Here is a 15,925-nt window from a genome sequence, read left to right as displayed (position 1 = left end):
AGAGTACATATGATACGTGATAAATTACAACCAAGGATATTTGCTTTGGAGCCTGTGCACTTAATGGGTTCAGAAACAAAACTCTTACTGTTCGAGATTCACACCTGCATTTGTGATTTTCTCTGTGATACAAGAGATAACTTTAAGGTTATTGGCCTGTTGCTTGTTGGGTGGAGCTATCCTTTCCTGTTATCGGTAAGGACTCCATCTTTCAGATATTGTTAAAAGTCTTGATAGAAAAATGCCTTAACATTGTCAGAAAGGTGCTTTATCATATATTAATTGTTATTCTCTTCAGGGACAGTTTCTATAGCAGACGATCAGACATGTTGTAGTTCCGTATTATTTTTAATTTTTGTTACTTTGACGTCTAATGACCTGAGGTATGGTGATACTGCTTTGGTTCAATGATGCCTGAAAAATATTCGCACATTACCAGGGTCTGTCATTTGTTGGTTATTTTCAAGAGTATCTACCGCTCAATTCTCTGTTTTCCTTTATACCGAGCTTCAGAGGAGTTGGAATTTGTTATATAATGCATGCATGAATCTCTCAGCTTTTCATACCACGGATATTGTTTTGCCTGAGAACGCTTTCCATTAATTTTGCATATTAATACACCTCACGTCCAAACTTTATCCCAATAATATTCCTTTCCCATAATAAACACAGTAATTAGAGTAAGTTGGAGCAGTTAGACAGCAAGACAAAGAGATCTAGAAACTAAATAAGAGAGTTCTAGGGAAAACCCCCCACTTGCACTATACTTCCCTAAAATGGAAAACTCGAAATTGAGATATGCCACCTACTGGGCTGGTGAAACACTAATACACAAGTTACTGCAGGTTCAGAATGATTCTTCAATACTTTATTTAGGGGGTCCCAACTGCAGTATCTGAAAAATCAGTAGTAAGGGAAGGGAAAAACTGCAGTATCTACCATTTTTCTCAGTTTTGTATTTTTGCAGATACTGCAGTCTGTAGGGCACTACAGCATAATGGCCCACGATGCTCGACAACAATATGTCACGAAGCTGACAAAATATGAGAGAGGTTGGAGAAACAATGAGAAAAGACTACACAGAGATATTTAGATTTGGACTAAGAGAAAAGTTTCCCCAGTTTGAGATCCTTCTCGTCCATCCCCCGTCTTCGACAAAGAATACAAAATATTTAACGTTAAAGTTAAACCTGAAAAGCAAGAACGGCATTTCGAACTAAAACTTATATATATTGTGTCCCCTAATTCCTGTTATGAATTTCATTATATGTAGTCTTGGAGTCTGAATATTAAATTTAGGCCAAAGGCCAAGCTCTGGGACCTATGAGGTCATTCGGTGCTGGCAATAACGTTGAAATAATCGTTAGGAGAGGATGTACAGTAAGACGGGAGAAAGAGAACATGAACGGAGGTGCAGTAAAAGGAATGAAAGGGGTTGCGGCTAGGGGCCGAAGGGACGCTGTAGAGAACCTTAAGTAATGCCTACAGTGCATAGCATTAGGCAAACTGACAGCACTAACCCCCTAAGGATTAAATGGAGTCGCCTTTGAAAATCAGCTGGCCCACTCAAAGTAATGACTAATGATAATTCCATGGTTTAGGTAACATATTCTGAAATAATATCGTATTTGATTTTTATATTATGGCATTTAATACATTCCATTTTTTTTCAGAGTACAAGACACGCATTTTCTCCGCCTTGCTAGAAATGCTACGATGGTTTGCGGGAAAACAGATCAGGAATGCAGCGGTTTGTTATCTGTCATCTTAGGGGCCGTTTATGTATTGTCTGATGCATCTGTGGGAACAGGGAATAATCTTTACAATTAATATGATGTAGGGATTACTCTACATGATCTTTAAAATAAATATATTGTAAGGAGTACTCTAAATGTTCTTCAAAGTAAATGTATTGTGGGGATTACCCTAAAAGTTCTTAATTAAGGATTACTCTGATGTTCACTACTTAATTCAGTATAAATTTCAGTTACAGATATATTAATTAATTTGTTAATGCTAAGCTTTATAGTTTATTTAGAGCAAAAATTCATTAAAATATATATATATATATATATATATATATATATATATATATATATATATATATATATATATATATATATATATATACTGTATATCTATATATGAGAGAGAGAGACAGAGAAGCTGGTCAACTTTAGAAATTCTCTTCCTTCCAGGCAATAGGAGGCAACATCATGACCGGGTCGCCTATCAGTGACCTTGTTCCACTATTAATGTCAGCTGGGGCAACCCTCACTCTTACTAGTCTAGGTGGGAATGGTCGTTTTATATCCTCTGAGTAATTTCATATTCCTTGACGCTTGTTTGATATACCAGCATTTATAACCCCTCATCCTCTGCTCTGTAAACCAATCAGCTTTAGCTATAAGCCCTCATCACACAAGTAACCAGTCAGCCCCTAGTTACTCTGATCTTTGTGAACCAACCAGCTTCAGCTATAAGCCCTCATCATGCAGGTAACCAGTCAGCCCCTAACTACTCTGCTCTTTGTAAACCAGTCAGCTTTAGCTGTAAGCCCTCACCATACAAGTAACCAGTCAGCCCCTAGTTACTCTGATCTTTGCAAACCAGCCAGCTTTAGCTATAAGCCCTCATCACACAGGTAACCAGTCAGCCCCTAGCTACTCTGCTCTTTGTAAACCAATCAGCTTTAGCTATAAGCCCTCATCACACAAGTAACCAGTCAGCCCCTAGTTACTCTGATCTTTGTGAACCAACCAGCTTCAGCTATAAGCCCTCATCATGCAGGTAACCAGTCAACCCCTAGCTACTCTGCTCTTTGTAAACCAGTCAGCTTTAGCTGTAAGCCCTCACCATACAAGTAACCAGTCAGCCCCTATTTACTCTGATCTTTGCAAACCAGCCAGCTTTAGCTATAAGCCCTCATCATACAGGTAACCAGTCAGCCCCTAGCTACTCTGCTCTTTGTAAACCAGTCAGCTTTAGCTGTAAGCCCTCACCATACAAGTAACTAGTCAGCCCCCAGTTACTCTGCTCTTTGTAAACCAACCAGCTTTAATTATGAAATTAAATGTAATGATTTCTTAAGAAACAGATATTAGATGTTAGCTGCTAGGACACTTCTAATAAACTTGTTAATTATATGCTATTACAGAGAGAGGAGAGAGGAAAGTACCACTGGATCAGAACTTCTTTGTTGGCTACAGACGGAACATTGCGCTGCCAGACGAAGTATTGTTGAATGTACACATCCCTTACACTCACAAGGTACTTCTCATTCCTTACATTTTTTTTATTTTAGAATTCAGATAGGATTCTAGTTTGCACACTGGAATTATATTACACACCTAAATCTAGATGGAGTGATGATCTCTTTTGGATATAATTGTTGTACATTCTATTAGAGTTCACCAAAAGTTTAAGGTATGCAAATTCAGAATTGTGAAGAGGGTCACATTAGATTATCTCTAGGTGATGAATTTGCCACATTTTAGCAAAATAACTTAAGCGAACATTACATAGAGTAAATTAATCAGTTTAGCGAAATGGTTTGAGAAGTCATGGTAACGTTCCACAATAACTTAAGATTTTATATGCAGATGTCAAATCCAGATTGTTTCAGTCTCAACTTAAATGTTCATCAGAAGCTTGTACTGTACCTCATTCGGAATGCCAAGGCCCATCACAAAAATGCTCCCCACATTTTGTTTATATCCTTGGGCTCTAGTTAGACACATAATTCTAGAAAGTGACAATATATTCCTGTCGCTTGTGTATGTTTTAGATATCCCCAACCCTACCTTTGATAGGTATTTTCCACTGCTTTTCACCCACGGATGTATCAGCAATTCTGTGGGCTATCCAGTCACTGATGTCACTCCTGAATTAGTAGCTTTGTCAGCATCATTCCTTGTTTTTCCAGATATTCTCTCTCGTATCTTCTTCCCCGTCATTTAACCTCATTTTCTAGATTTGAGTACTAAGCATGTCCTATTCTAATTCTCTACTTAGCATGTTCTACTCTAATTCTCCATCGCCTCCTTGAAATTTTTCCACAAGTACCTCTTACTTTTGACTCTTGTTTATTATATTCCAGGTCTCATCTGTTAGCCAAAGTTTTTATCCCATATCCCAATACTTCTTTTCCTGTAGACTGATATATATTCCCGATTTTATTAGTTTTCATTGATAGCTTGCACCTCCTCAAATATGGTCTCTGGGACTGCTAATCTGTTCCAACGTTCAACAAGTAAAAAATGAGCCGAAGTTTCTTCAGTGCAATCGAGTTTCCTGTACAGCCGCTACAGTGTATAATCAAGGCCACCGAAAATAGATCTATCTTCCGGTGGTCTCGGTATAATGCTGTATGAACCACGGCCCGGTGGTGGCCTATCCTATATCGTTACCAGAAGCACGATTATGGATAATTTTAACCTTAAATAAAATAAAAACTACTGTGGCTAGAGGACTGCAATTTGGTATGTTTGATGATTGAAGGGTGGATGATCAACATACCAATTTGCAGTCCTCTAGCCTCAGTAGTTTTTAAGATTTGAGGGCGGACAGCAAAAGTGCGGACAGAAAAAAGTGCAGACGGACAGACAAAGTCGGCCCAATAGTTTTCTTTTACAGTAAACTAAAAACAAAAGCTTTTCCATGTTCATCTTGAAGAAACTTTATTGTAGTAAATCTTGATGCTCAGTCAACTTTTTTGTTGGGTGCTTATAAATTCAGCTTTAGAATGTCCATGACAAGTTGGTAATCACTGCTAACATCTGCTCCTCTATAGCTCCTAAAACTCCTCAGTGATCTTTAGAGGTGTCAACCTACAAGGAAGGAGGTGCTTGTAATCTAAGCTCAGGGCCCAAATCCAGGTAATACCAGTTAGACCAGGCAGACCTGGTGCACACTGAGGGGTAGGAATGCAAACTTCCATTTGAATCACTGCTTACGCCAGTAAATTAAATAGTGTCTTTGAATTTAACTGTTCCAGGATGAGTATTTCTTCGGATACAAACAAGCTCGCCGAAGGGACGATGACATTGCAATTGTGAATGCCGGAATGAGAGTCATCTTTGGAAATGGAAGCGACATTGTGCAGCGGTTGGATCTGGCCTTCGGAGGAATGGCTCCAACGACTGTCATGGCGACAACAGCAATGAAGGTATGAAGGTACAGAAGATATTTAAGGCTCACCAGAATTTTTCCTCATTTCAATCTTCCCCTTGGAGCTTTCCATTTAATAATTCCATATACTGCATTTAATAACAGTAAAGTTTATACACCAGATGGAGCTGGGACTAGCGTAAATACACAAGAATCAAGTTTCCAATCAGTAGCCTCTGACACTGTAAATTTTTGTGCCCAAGTCTTTGGTAGGTATGAAGTGGGACAATTCGCTCTTGGAGGCCGGAAGTGAGCTGCTCCTGAAAGATTTAGACCTACACCCTTCTGCTCCCGGTGGAATGGTCGAGTATCGTCGTGCTCTGACTTTAAGGTAATGTGATAAATTGGAAAAACTTGATACTGTACTTTATTCAAATACCTACTATTTTTTGCATTCCATTCATCATAAGGGGGTTCTTTCTGGTAATCTGCCAAGTATGACCAGTTATTGTAACTGTGATTCCATCCATAACTGAGTAAAGTACAAAGTACTATTTCCTTCCCTGGATACGTAGGGTGAGCAAATTTAATTGGGGGGTTTTGCTACATGAATTAAGACAGGTGTGCTAGATTACTTAAGCAAAGTATGTAACGCTTGAAACAACTCACTAGTCCAGTCGACATTCTTATAGCTGCAATATCCATAAACACACTTGTCTTTTTATCTACAGTAATTCCTTATTCTTTACAGAGGTGCTGCCTTGACACCTGCATATATATATATATATATATATATATATATATATATATATATATATATATATATATATATATATATATATATATGTATATATATATATATATATATATATATATATATATATATATATATATATATATATATATATATATATATATATATATATATATATATATATATATATATATCATCTCTATCATTACCTTTCCTAACTCATAACACAAATTCTAGTCCAACTAACTATTTTTTTTTCATTCTAACTTTGCACTCTCAGCATTGTAACAAGTTAAATTAAAGAACTCCATTTCATGATGGGATTGGTCAATGATATCCATCTCTCAAGTTTCTTCTTCAAATTCTACCTCTCAACAGTGTCTTCTTCAAATTCTACCTCTCAACAGTTTCTTCTTCAAATTCTACCTCTCAACAGTTTCTTCTTCAAATTCTACCTCTCAACAGTGTCTTCTTCAAATTCTACCTCTCAACAGTTTCTTCTTCAAATTCTTCTTCAAAGTGTCTTCTTCAAATTCTACCTCTCTCAACAGTGTCTTCTTCAAATTCTACCTCTCTCAAATGTTTCTTCTTCAAATTCTACCTCTCTCAACAGTGTCTTCTTCAAATTCCCTCTCAACAGTTTCTTTTTCACCTCTCTCAACAGTGTCTTCTTCAAATTCTACCTCTCTCAAAAGTGTTTCTTCTTCAAATTCTACCTCTCTCAACAGTGTCTTCTTCAAATTCTAAATTCTACTCTCTCAACAGTGTCTTCTTCAAATTCTACCTCTCAGCAGTGTCTTCTTCAAATTCTCACTCTCTCAATAGTGTTTTTCTTCAAATTGTACCTCTCTCAACAGTCTCTTCTTCAAATTCTACCTCTCAACTGTGTCTTCTTCAAATTCTACCTCTCTCAACAGTTTCTTCTTCAAATCTACCTCTCTCAACAGTGTCTTCTTCAAATTCTACCTCTCTCAACAGTTTCTTCTTCAAATTCTACCTCTCTCAACAGTGTCTTCTTCAAATTCTACCTCTCTCAACAGTTTCTTCTTCAAATTCTACCTCTCTCAACAGTGTCTTCTTCAAATTCTACCTCTCTCAACAGTGTCTTCTTCAAATTCTACCTCTCTCAAATGTTTCTTCTTCAAATTCTACCTCTTCAACAGTTCAAATTCTACCTCTCTCAACAGTGTCTTCTTCAAATTCTACTCTCTCAACAGCAGTGTCTTCTCAACAGTCAAATTGTACCTCTCAACAGTCAATAGTGTTTTCTTCCTTCAATTGTACCTCTCTCAACAGTCTCTTCTTCAAATTCCTCTCTCAACAGTTTCTTCTTCAAATTCTACAACAGTGTCTTCTTCCAAAAATTCTTCTAAATTCTACCTCTCTTAACAGTGTTTCTTCTTCAAATGTCTTCTTCAAAATACTACCTCTCTCAACAGTGTCTTCTTCAACAGTCTCTTCTTCAAATTCTACCTCTCTCAACTGTGTCTTCTTCAAATTCTACCTCTCTCAACAGTTTCTTCTTCAAATTCTACCTAAGTGTCCAAGGACGACTCAGTGAGAAGCAATTAATCGGGACCCATCCTCTCACAGAAGAAGAGCAGAGAATTATAGAATTGCATCATGATGAAGTGCCTGAGAGTATGCAGATTTTCCAAAAGGTAATGTATAGGTTTTCTTTGGCAACAAACTATAGTTAGCAAATACACTCAAATTGTCTTCAACACTGTCATGCTATAAGGGTTATTCTTTTGAAGACCCTGATTTCCCAGCCATTTCATCTTATGTAGAAAAGGTTATTTTTGATAGGTAATAAAGCATAAAGGAGGTTGTCTAGTAAAATATTCTTCCCCATAACTTTTCTCTAGTACTGTCCTCTTGTGACCATGTCATTTTGAACGAATGGACATTTGTATAAACACACATCCAAACTTTTGTACAAATCCTTCCTATTTCAACTGCATTTCTACATTCAAGGTTCCACTCGGTCAAAGCCAGCTTGACCCTATTGGCCGGCCAATTGTCCACGTTTCAGCCCTCAAACAAGCTACAGGAGAAGCCATCTATGTGGATGACATCCCTTCCTGTGAGGGTGAACTATATGCTGCAATTGTTTTCTCTGACAGAGCTCATGCCAAAATTATCTCAGTGGATGAGTCTGAGGCTCTGAAGATTGACGGCGTAGAGAGATTCTTCTGTGCCCGTGATATACCAGGCAGGTGCTTTCTTTCTGCGTTTGTATTCTACAACTGAAAACTGAGCTTGTGTATATGCAGGCACAGTTCCAAGCAGAAAGCATTGGAAAAAGTGGGAACTAGCCTATAACTAGATGCCCTTGGTTGCTGTACAGACCTAAAACAAAATACAAAACCATCATACCTGTACATTAACGAGAGAAACCTCTTCTACAGGAGACAGGAATGTCTTAGGGCTTAGCCTGGACGAGGAAGTCTTTGCGTCTGAGAAGGTCACATGTGTTGGTCAGACCGTTGGGATAGTTGTAGCTAAAGATCAGGCAACAGCGCAAATGGCGGCTAAACGTGTTAGAGTTCTGTATGAGGACATCAAGCCCATTATCATCACCAATCAGGTATGTAGACATTTTGTCACTGCCTGTTTTTGAGAATGAGAACTTCCTTTGTCCTCAACTTGTTTCACAGTTGTAACCAGAAACTCAGTACATAACTATGAAAAATATCTACGTGACCCATTTATGCTAGATTCATGAATTAGGCCTCCTATCTTAAAAATCCATTATATATATCAGAAACACCATGTACTGTATATCTGCATTAGCCTTAGAAAGTTGTTAATTCGGCAAGATTATTTAAAAAAAAATCATAAACAAAAAATAGTGTATTGCTTTCTATACAAGCTCGTTCATTTTCCCACAAGAGAAGAGTTCTTTGCAAACAACATTAAATTTAGCGTTCTCGAGAATACTTCTGATCCATTCCTATTTTGAGCATCAAATTTTAAACTATTCCCCCCAGCCGAGGACTTTATATCTGCACAAAGAAGCTAAATTTCCAATTTGGTAAATCTGTTAATATTCGAGCAATAATAATAACTGCAAATATACTTCATTTTCACCACACCAGAGGGTACTGTGGCACACCAACATTTTAAGTGAATCCTTCCATCTCTCTTTACTCTGAAGGATGCAAAGCGTGAGAAATCCTTCTATGGTAAATATCTTCTGCGCCAAGGAGAACCAGAGTCTGCGATGAGGACTTCAGACCATGTTCTTGAAGGAGAGATGAAAGTGGGAGGCCAGGAGCACTTTTATTTAGAAACAAATGCTTGTTTAGTTGTGCCCAAAGTCGAGGACGATGAAATCGAAGTCTTTGCATCATCACAGTATCTTACGGGACTGCAGCAATGCATCGCTAAGGTCTTGGACATTCCATTCAGCAGGGTTATGTGTCGTGTCAAAAGAGTGGGTGGAGCATTTGGTGGTAAAAATACTCGAAATATGAACGTGACCTTGCCACTATGTGTAGCAGCTTCTCAGTAAGTAAGAACAGTCACATCTTCAACACCATAAGTACAGTAATAGGCTTTGTTTAGTTACAGATGTGCTCTTTTCTATACTTGGAAACATCACCATGCATAATATATCTTCAGATCTGAAATGTTTACAAACTACTACTACTCTTTTCCTGTTCCATTACATGGCATTGCTCTTTAGCTTCCTTTTCAACTCAAACTGATGAAGTAAACATAACCTAACTCCTTTTAAAACTAAACCATCAAATATTGTCATATGAAGCCTCCAAGAGATAGCACACATTTAAGATATTCTTCACCACTGAATCTCAGAATGCAACGTCCAGTAAGAATAATGCTGAATCGTGACGAGGACATGACCACAACAGGTGGAAGAAATCCATTCTTATGCAAGTGGAAAGCTGGCTTTTCAAAAGGTGGACTTTTCTCTGCACTGGAAGTGGAGGTTTATGCAAATGGCGGATACTCGCTGGACTATACGAACAACGTTGCCCACAGATTAATGCTCAATTTTGATAATGCATACAGGTGAGGTTGGACGTATTGCAGAATACTGAAAGAAAAGAAACAGAAAAAGAATAGCGAGGCAGATGTAACCTGAATATTTATGTTAACATTTATTTTTGTACAGAAATATTTTACAATAATTTCTGCATCTAAAGCCACTCACCAGCTACATCTTGGTAATAAACTGACCCACCCTCTCTTCCAGGTGTGCGAACATAAGCATAACAGGAATTACTTGTAAGACAAACCTACCATCAAATACAGCCTTCCGGGCATTTGGGGCTCCTCAGGGTATATTATTTATGGAGAACATCATCTCAACCATTGCGGCATTCTTGAAAGTGGATCCTAATCTTGTAAGTTCACTTAGAAGTAAATATGTTGGGGGGGGGGAGGAGTATTTAATCTACCCACAAGAAAATGGACATTCTGTTTGGAAGTCACGTGTAAAGTTTTTTTTTGACATCAGTCTTTCAGTCTAGACTTGTCTCTTGTCAAGAAGACTGCATGCATGATAGACTACCACTTTCTTCATCAGTCTCTCATCCCAACAGCATTTACGCCTTGAAATCTGTCTTTTCCCCTTATTTGAAACCTCACTTAATTTGACAGACTGGAGGCCTTACTTGATTTGACAGATCCTCTATCCGAGACCTCGCTTAATTTGATGGATCCTCTTTTTGAATCTTCACTTGATTTGATGGATCCTCTATCTGAGGCCTTACGTAAGAGTAATTTGATAGATCCTCTAACTGAGGCCTCAGTTAATTAGACATATTCTCTATCAGAGGCCTTACTTAAATTGCCAGATCCTCTAGCTGAGACCTCATTTAATTTGACAGATCCTCTATCTGGGGCCTTATTTGATTTGACAGATCCTCTATCTGAGGCCTCATTTAATTTGATGGATCCTCTCTTGCAGGCCTCACTTGTTTTGACAGATCCCATACCTGAGACCTTGCTTAATCTGATGGACCCTCTTTCTGAAGCTTCACTTGATTTGACAGATCTTCTTTCTGAAGCCTCACTTGATTTAACAGATCCTTTATCTGAGGCTTCATTTAATTTGACAGATCCTCCATCTGAGGCCTCACTTAATTTGACAGAGCCTCTATCTGAGGACTTACTTGATTTGACAGATCCTCTTTCTGAGGCCTCACTTAATTTGACAGACCCTCTGTCTGAGGCCTAACTTGATTTGACAGATCCTTCATCTGTGGCCTCACTTAATTTGACAGATCCCCTATCTGAGGCTTCACTTAATTTGACAGATCCTCTATCAGAGGCCTTGATTTGACAGATCCTCCATCTGAGGTCTCACGTGATTTGACAGATCCTCTATCAGATGCCTCACTTGATTTGACAGATCCTCTATCAGGCCTCACTTGATTTGACAGATCCTCTATCTGAGGCCTCACTTAATTTGACAGAGTTTCCGTCTGAGGACACTTGATTTGACAGATCCTCTATCTGAGGCTTCGCTTAATTTGACAGACCCTCTATCTGAGGCCTCACTTGATTTGACAGATCCTCCATCTGGGGCCTCACTTGATTCCTCTATCTGAGGCTTCACTTAATTTGACAGATCCTCTATCCGAGGCCTCACTTAATTTGACAGATCCTCCAACTGAGGTCTCACTTGATTTGACAAATCCTCTATCAGAGGCCGTACTTGATATGACAGATCCCCTATCTGAGGCTTCACTTGATTTGACAGATCCTGTATCTGAGGCTTCACTTGATTTGACAGATCCTGTATCTGAGGCTTCACTTGATTTGACAGATCCCCTATCTGAGGCTTCACTTGATTTGACAGATCCCCTATCTGAGGCTTCACTTGATTTGACAGATCCTGTATCTGAGGCTTCACTTGATCTGACAGATCCCCTATCTGAGGCTTCACTTGATTCCTCTATCTGAGGCTTCACTTAATTTGACAGATCCTCTATCCGAGGCCCCACTTAATTTGACAGAACCTCCAACTGAGGTCTCACTTGATTTGACAAATCCTCTATCAGAGGCCTCACTTGATATGACAGATCCCCTATCTGAGGCTTCACTTGATTTGACAGATCCTGTATCTGAGGCTTCACTTGATTTGACAGATCCTGTATCTGAGGCTTCACTTGATTTGACAGATCCCCTATCTGAGGCTTCACTTGATTTGACAGATCCCCTATCTGAGGCTTCATTTGATTTGACAGATCCTGTATCTGAGGCTTCACTTGATTTGACAGATCCCCTATCTGAGGCTTCACTTGATTTGACAGATCCTGTATCTGAGGCTTCACTTGATTTGACAGATCCCCTATCTGAGGCTTCACTTGATTTGACAGATCCTGTATCTGAGGCCTCACTTGATTTGACAGATCCTCTATCTGAGGCCTCACTTGATTTGACTGATCCTGTATCTGAGGCCTCACTTGATTCGACAGATCCTGTATCTGAGGCCTCACCTGATTTGACAGATCCTCTATCTGAGGTCCCACTTAATTTGACAGATCCTGTATCTGAGGCCTCACTTGATTTGACAGATCCTATATCTGAGGTCCCACTTAATTTGATGGATCCTCCGTCTGAAGCCTTACATACTTTATTTGATGGCTCCTCTATCTGAGGCCTCACTCAATTTGACAGATCCTCTACATTTAATCTGACACAAAGGCTTCGGAGTTTCTACAGGAATGAGATTTACTGATATCCCTTCGTGTAATTTTCGTTCTCTTACTGGAAATGTGTACCTGTAAGTATTTGGGTTACCGTGCTCGTCTTGCTGTCTTGGTTACATAGGTTCTAACTGTAGTTATCATGCAAGTCTTTGTTGTATGTACTGATGAAATAGATGCACATTTCCTAAGGGAATTAATGTAATAAATAACATTAGCAGCAGCTAATTCTAAGAGCTCTGGCCACATTTGTGAACCTCTTCACAAAAAAACCCTTGTATTTAGGAATTAAAAAAAATATTTCCAGGTCTAATGTGTTTTTCATGTGCCCTGAACTTCCAGGTACGGGAAAGAAACATGTACGCAATAGGGGACAAAAGTCTCTGCAGGATGACCTTAGAACTCTGCACAGTTCGTCGGTGTTGGAATGAAGTGCTAGAAAAAGCCCATTATCAAACTCGAAGGACCGAGGTAGATAAATTTAACAGGTACGTGAAGCAACTGGCGGATCCAGAAAATTTCATGGGGGTGGGGGCACCAATTTTCATATTATACACACGCAAGCACACAAACACACAAACACACACACACACACACACACACACACACATATATATATATATATATATATATATATATATATATATATATATATATATATATATAGTATATATATGTATAACTGAATCATGAAAATATGGAACGTGTTGAATATATAAATAAAGACAAAATCTACGAAAGAAAGAGAAACAATGGAGTGCTGCAAGGACCTTCTGATTTACACTGGAGTGCTGTAAGGCCTTTCGACTTACACTAGTCCTTTACTTGTTTCTCTTTCCTTCGTGGATTTTGTCTTTATATATATATATATATATATATATATATATATATATATATATATATATTTATAATCGCTTTTTAATTTTTTTCTCATTTTTATATTTATTTATTATGTTATCTAAATCTTCAATATTATTATTTCATCATTATTTTTCATGGGGGGCGGGCAACGTGCCCCGGTAACCCACCCCACCCCGCCTCTCTCCGAATCCGCTAGTGGTATTAAGGGTACGCAGGTGCAATACGTTTCTGTTTTTGAGTGGTCCTTAAAAATATAAACGAGTGACTCCTAATCCCCTTTTCCTGCCGAGAGCAACCGGATTTGTTGAACAGCAGCAACCAAGTGCAATAAATGTGCCTCGCTGTCGAACTTTTCAGTTTTCCAGAGGTCCTTTGTTCCTCACACCGTTGGACTGTGGAACTTGGACTGTGGAACAGCCTTCCTGAGATGTTAGGCAACTGGAACCTCAAGAATTCAAGCAGAGATGCAATGCATTGCTACCCTAATGCTATTCTCCTTTTATTTTGCTCGGATTTTTACCTACTTATTTATTCATCCGTTAAATTGTTTCTTTCTTTTCTAATAAATGATCTCTTTCTGTAATTCCAGTTACCTTCTGTTACTTCTCTCTAATGAACACCACAATATTCTTTGGAAACTTGAATTTCAAGTCAATGGCCCCTTTGGTGGGCTTGTTCCAGATGAATAGGTTTCATCTTCTGAAATAATAATAATAATAATAATAATAATAATAATAATAATAATAATAATAATAATAATAATAATAATAATCTGTATCCGTTCCACAGGACGAACAGGCATAAGAAGCGAGGTCTTTCCGCAGTGCCCATCAAGTACGGCATGGGGTATGATGCCGAATCCTGCATGCAGGGAGGCGCTCTCGTCCACGTCTACACCGATGGGTCAGTGTTGATCTCCCACGGGGGTGTAGAGATGGGCCAGGGCCTACACACGAAGATGATCCAGGTCTGGTCGTTTTTCTTTCCGTTATCTGACGGTGGCAACACTGCCCTAAAATGGAAAACTGCAGTATCTGCAAAATTTCCGAAATTGAGATATGGGGCCTATTGGGCTCGCGAAACACTAATACACAAGTTAATGCAGTTTCAGAATGATTCTTCATTGCTTTATTTAGGGGGTGCCATTTGCAGTATCTGCAAAATCAGTAAGGCATAGGAGTATCTACCATTTTTCTCAGTTTTGTATTTTTGCAGATACTGGAGTCTTCCATTTTAGGGCAGAATTGGTCTGAGACCATTTATCTTAAGAGGTTTTATTTTAATATTTTTTTTTGGAGAAGAATTTCCTGAGTACCCTAATTTAAGAAAATAAACAACTTAGCTACAAATTTCCTTGGGTGAAAATGCAGAGGCTAACCATTAAAGTAACAAGTGCCGAAGGTTTTTCATCTGCATGAGAGGGAGTTAAGAGCCATGTCGACAGTTCTAGGATTATACCGACAAATAACAGAGCCAAGCTTCGAATTGCGTGAAAGAAGTCACAAGATTTAGCAACAAGAATCATCGAGCCTAAAAGGGAATTATCAGATCTTCGGACGGTCCATGCATGTATTCGAGCGAACTAGATGTTTACATTCATCTCCACACCAATGCAGATTTAACCCCCTTTCAAATACTGCGAATGGGACCGATATGTTGACGACAAGATTTATCTTCCACACGTCCACAGGATTTACTGCTTAGCCAATGTTTAGCCAAAATGGCAATCAAAAGAAGTGGCAGTAGACATGAAAGTTCTGTTAAGCAAATAATTTTCTAATGATCTAAATTTATTTTAAACTGGGATCATGACACCAAAGCAAGATTAAATACGAATAAAAGTGAATTTAAATTCACACACACACACACACACACACACACACACATATATAATTGAATCACATCTATTCTTATCTGTGCGAAGGACGTGGGGCTCCCAACTGAGCCCTAGGGTGGCTCCAGAAGGTGGAGCCCTTGAGGTTTTCAGGTGCAAAATATGGTGCCAAAACGGTAAAATTCTTCCGGTTTTCACAGGAAGTTTTTGGGATGAGACTGCCAGCCTCATGTCCTTTTCTTGATCCCAGCAGACTATGGTGCAGACTTTAAGCTGATGGGTGGCAGCTACTGTCCTAACATACATGAACCGAGCTCTGCACCACTTAGCCACGGCACCCACTAGAGATGAACGCCTTTCAAAGGCACGAGATGGGGTTGCCATCTCCCTACTTCGTGTACATACATATTTGACTCATAATTATACACACACACACACACACACACACACACACACACACACACACATATATATATATATATATATATATATATATATATATATATATATATATATATATATATATATATATATATATATATATATATAAATTATAGTCGAGTTGGAATGCAGGATGTCACCAGCCCAAGGGATCCAAGTGTGACAATATCAGCTACAGGAGTATAAAGTATTTTATATGAGAATTAAAACTGAAAAGATAAAATCAAGACACAATAAACTGTA

General features: G+C 38.6%; 2 protein-coding genes across 3 annotated transcripts in view; one reads left to right on the top strand and one right to left on the bottom strand.

Moving 5' to 3' along the window:
• The window catches only part of LOC136838440 (N-acetylated-alpha-linked acidic dipeptidase 2-like), a 215,948-nt gene that overhangs the window by 58,310 nt on the left and 141,713 nt on the right, over window positions 1-15,925 (bottom strand). The gene's annotated exons all lie outside the window — the stretch shown is intronic.
• LOC136838442 (xanthine dehydrogenase/oxidase-like) overlaps window positions 1-15,925 on the top strand; it is a 33,677-nt gene that overhangs the window by 11,130 nt on the left and 6,622 nt on the right. Inside the window, 13 exon segments of the mRNA XM_067103370.1 lie at window positions 1,674-1,750; window positions 2,199-2,292; window positions 3,158-3,270; window positions 4,997-5,167; window positions 5,373-5,500; window positions 7,380-7,524; window positions 7,841-8,078; window positions 8,275-8,453; window positions 9,024-9,376; window positions 9,686-9,901; window positions 10,086-10,236; window positions 12,889-13,034; window positions 14,197-14,374. Of these exon segments, the coding sequence (XP_066959471.1) occupies window positions 1,674-1,750; window positions 2,199-2,292; window positions 3,158-3,270; window positions 4,997-5,167; window positions 5,373-5,500; window positions 7,380-7,524; window positions 7,841-8,078; window positions 8,275-8,453; window positions 9,024-9,376; window positions 9,686-9,901; window positions 10,086-10,236; window positions 12,889-13,034; window positions 14,197-14,374 (2,189 nt within the window).

The sequence above is a fragment of the Macrobrachium rosenbergii genome, chromosome 5, assembly GCF_040412425.1.
Source record: "Macrobrachium rosenbergii isolate ZJJX-2024 chromosome 5, ASM4041242v1, whole genome shotgun sequence".
Taxonomy (NCBI): domain Eukaryota; kingdom Metazoa; phylum Arthropoda; class Malacostraca; order Decapoda; family Palaemonidae; genus Macrobrachium; species Macrobrachium rosenbergii.
The sequence above is the reverse complement of the archived record's forward strand: the minus strand, read 5'-3'. Positions and strand labels throughout refer to the sequence as shown.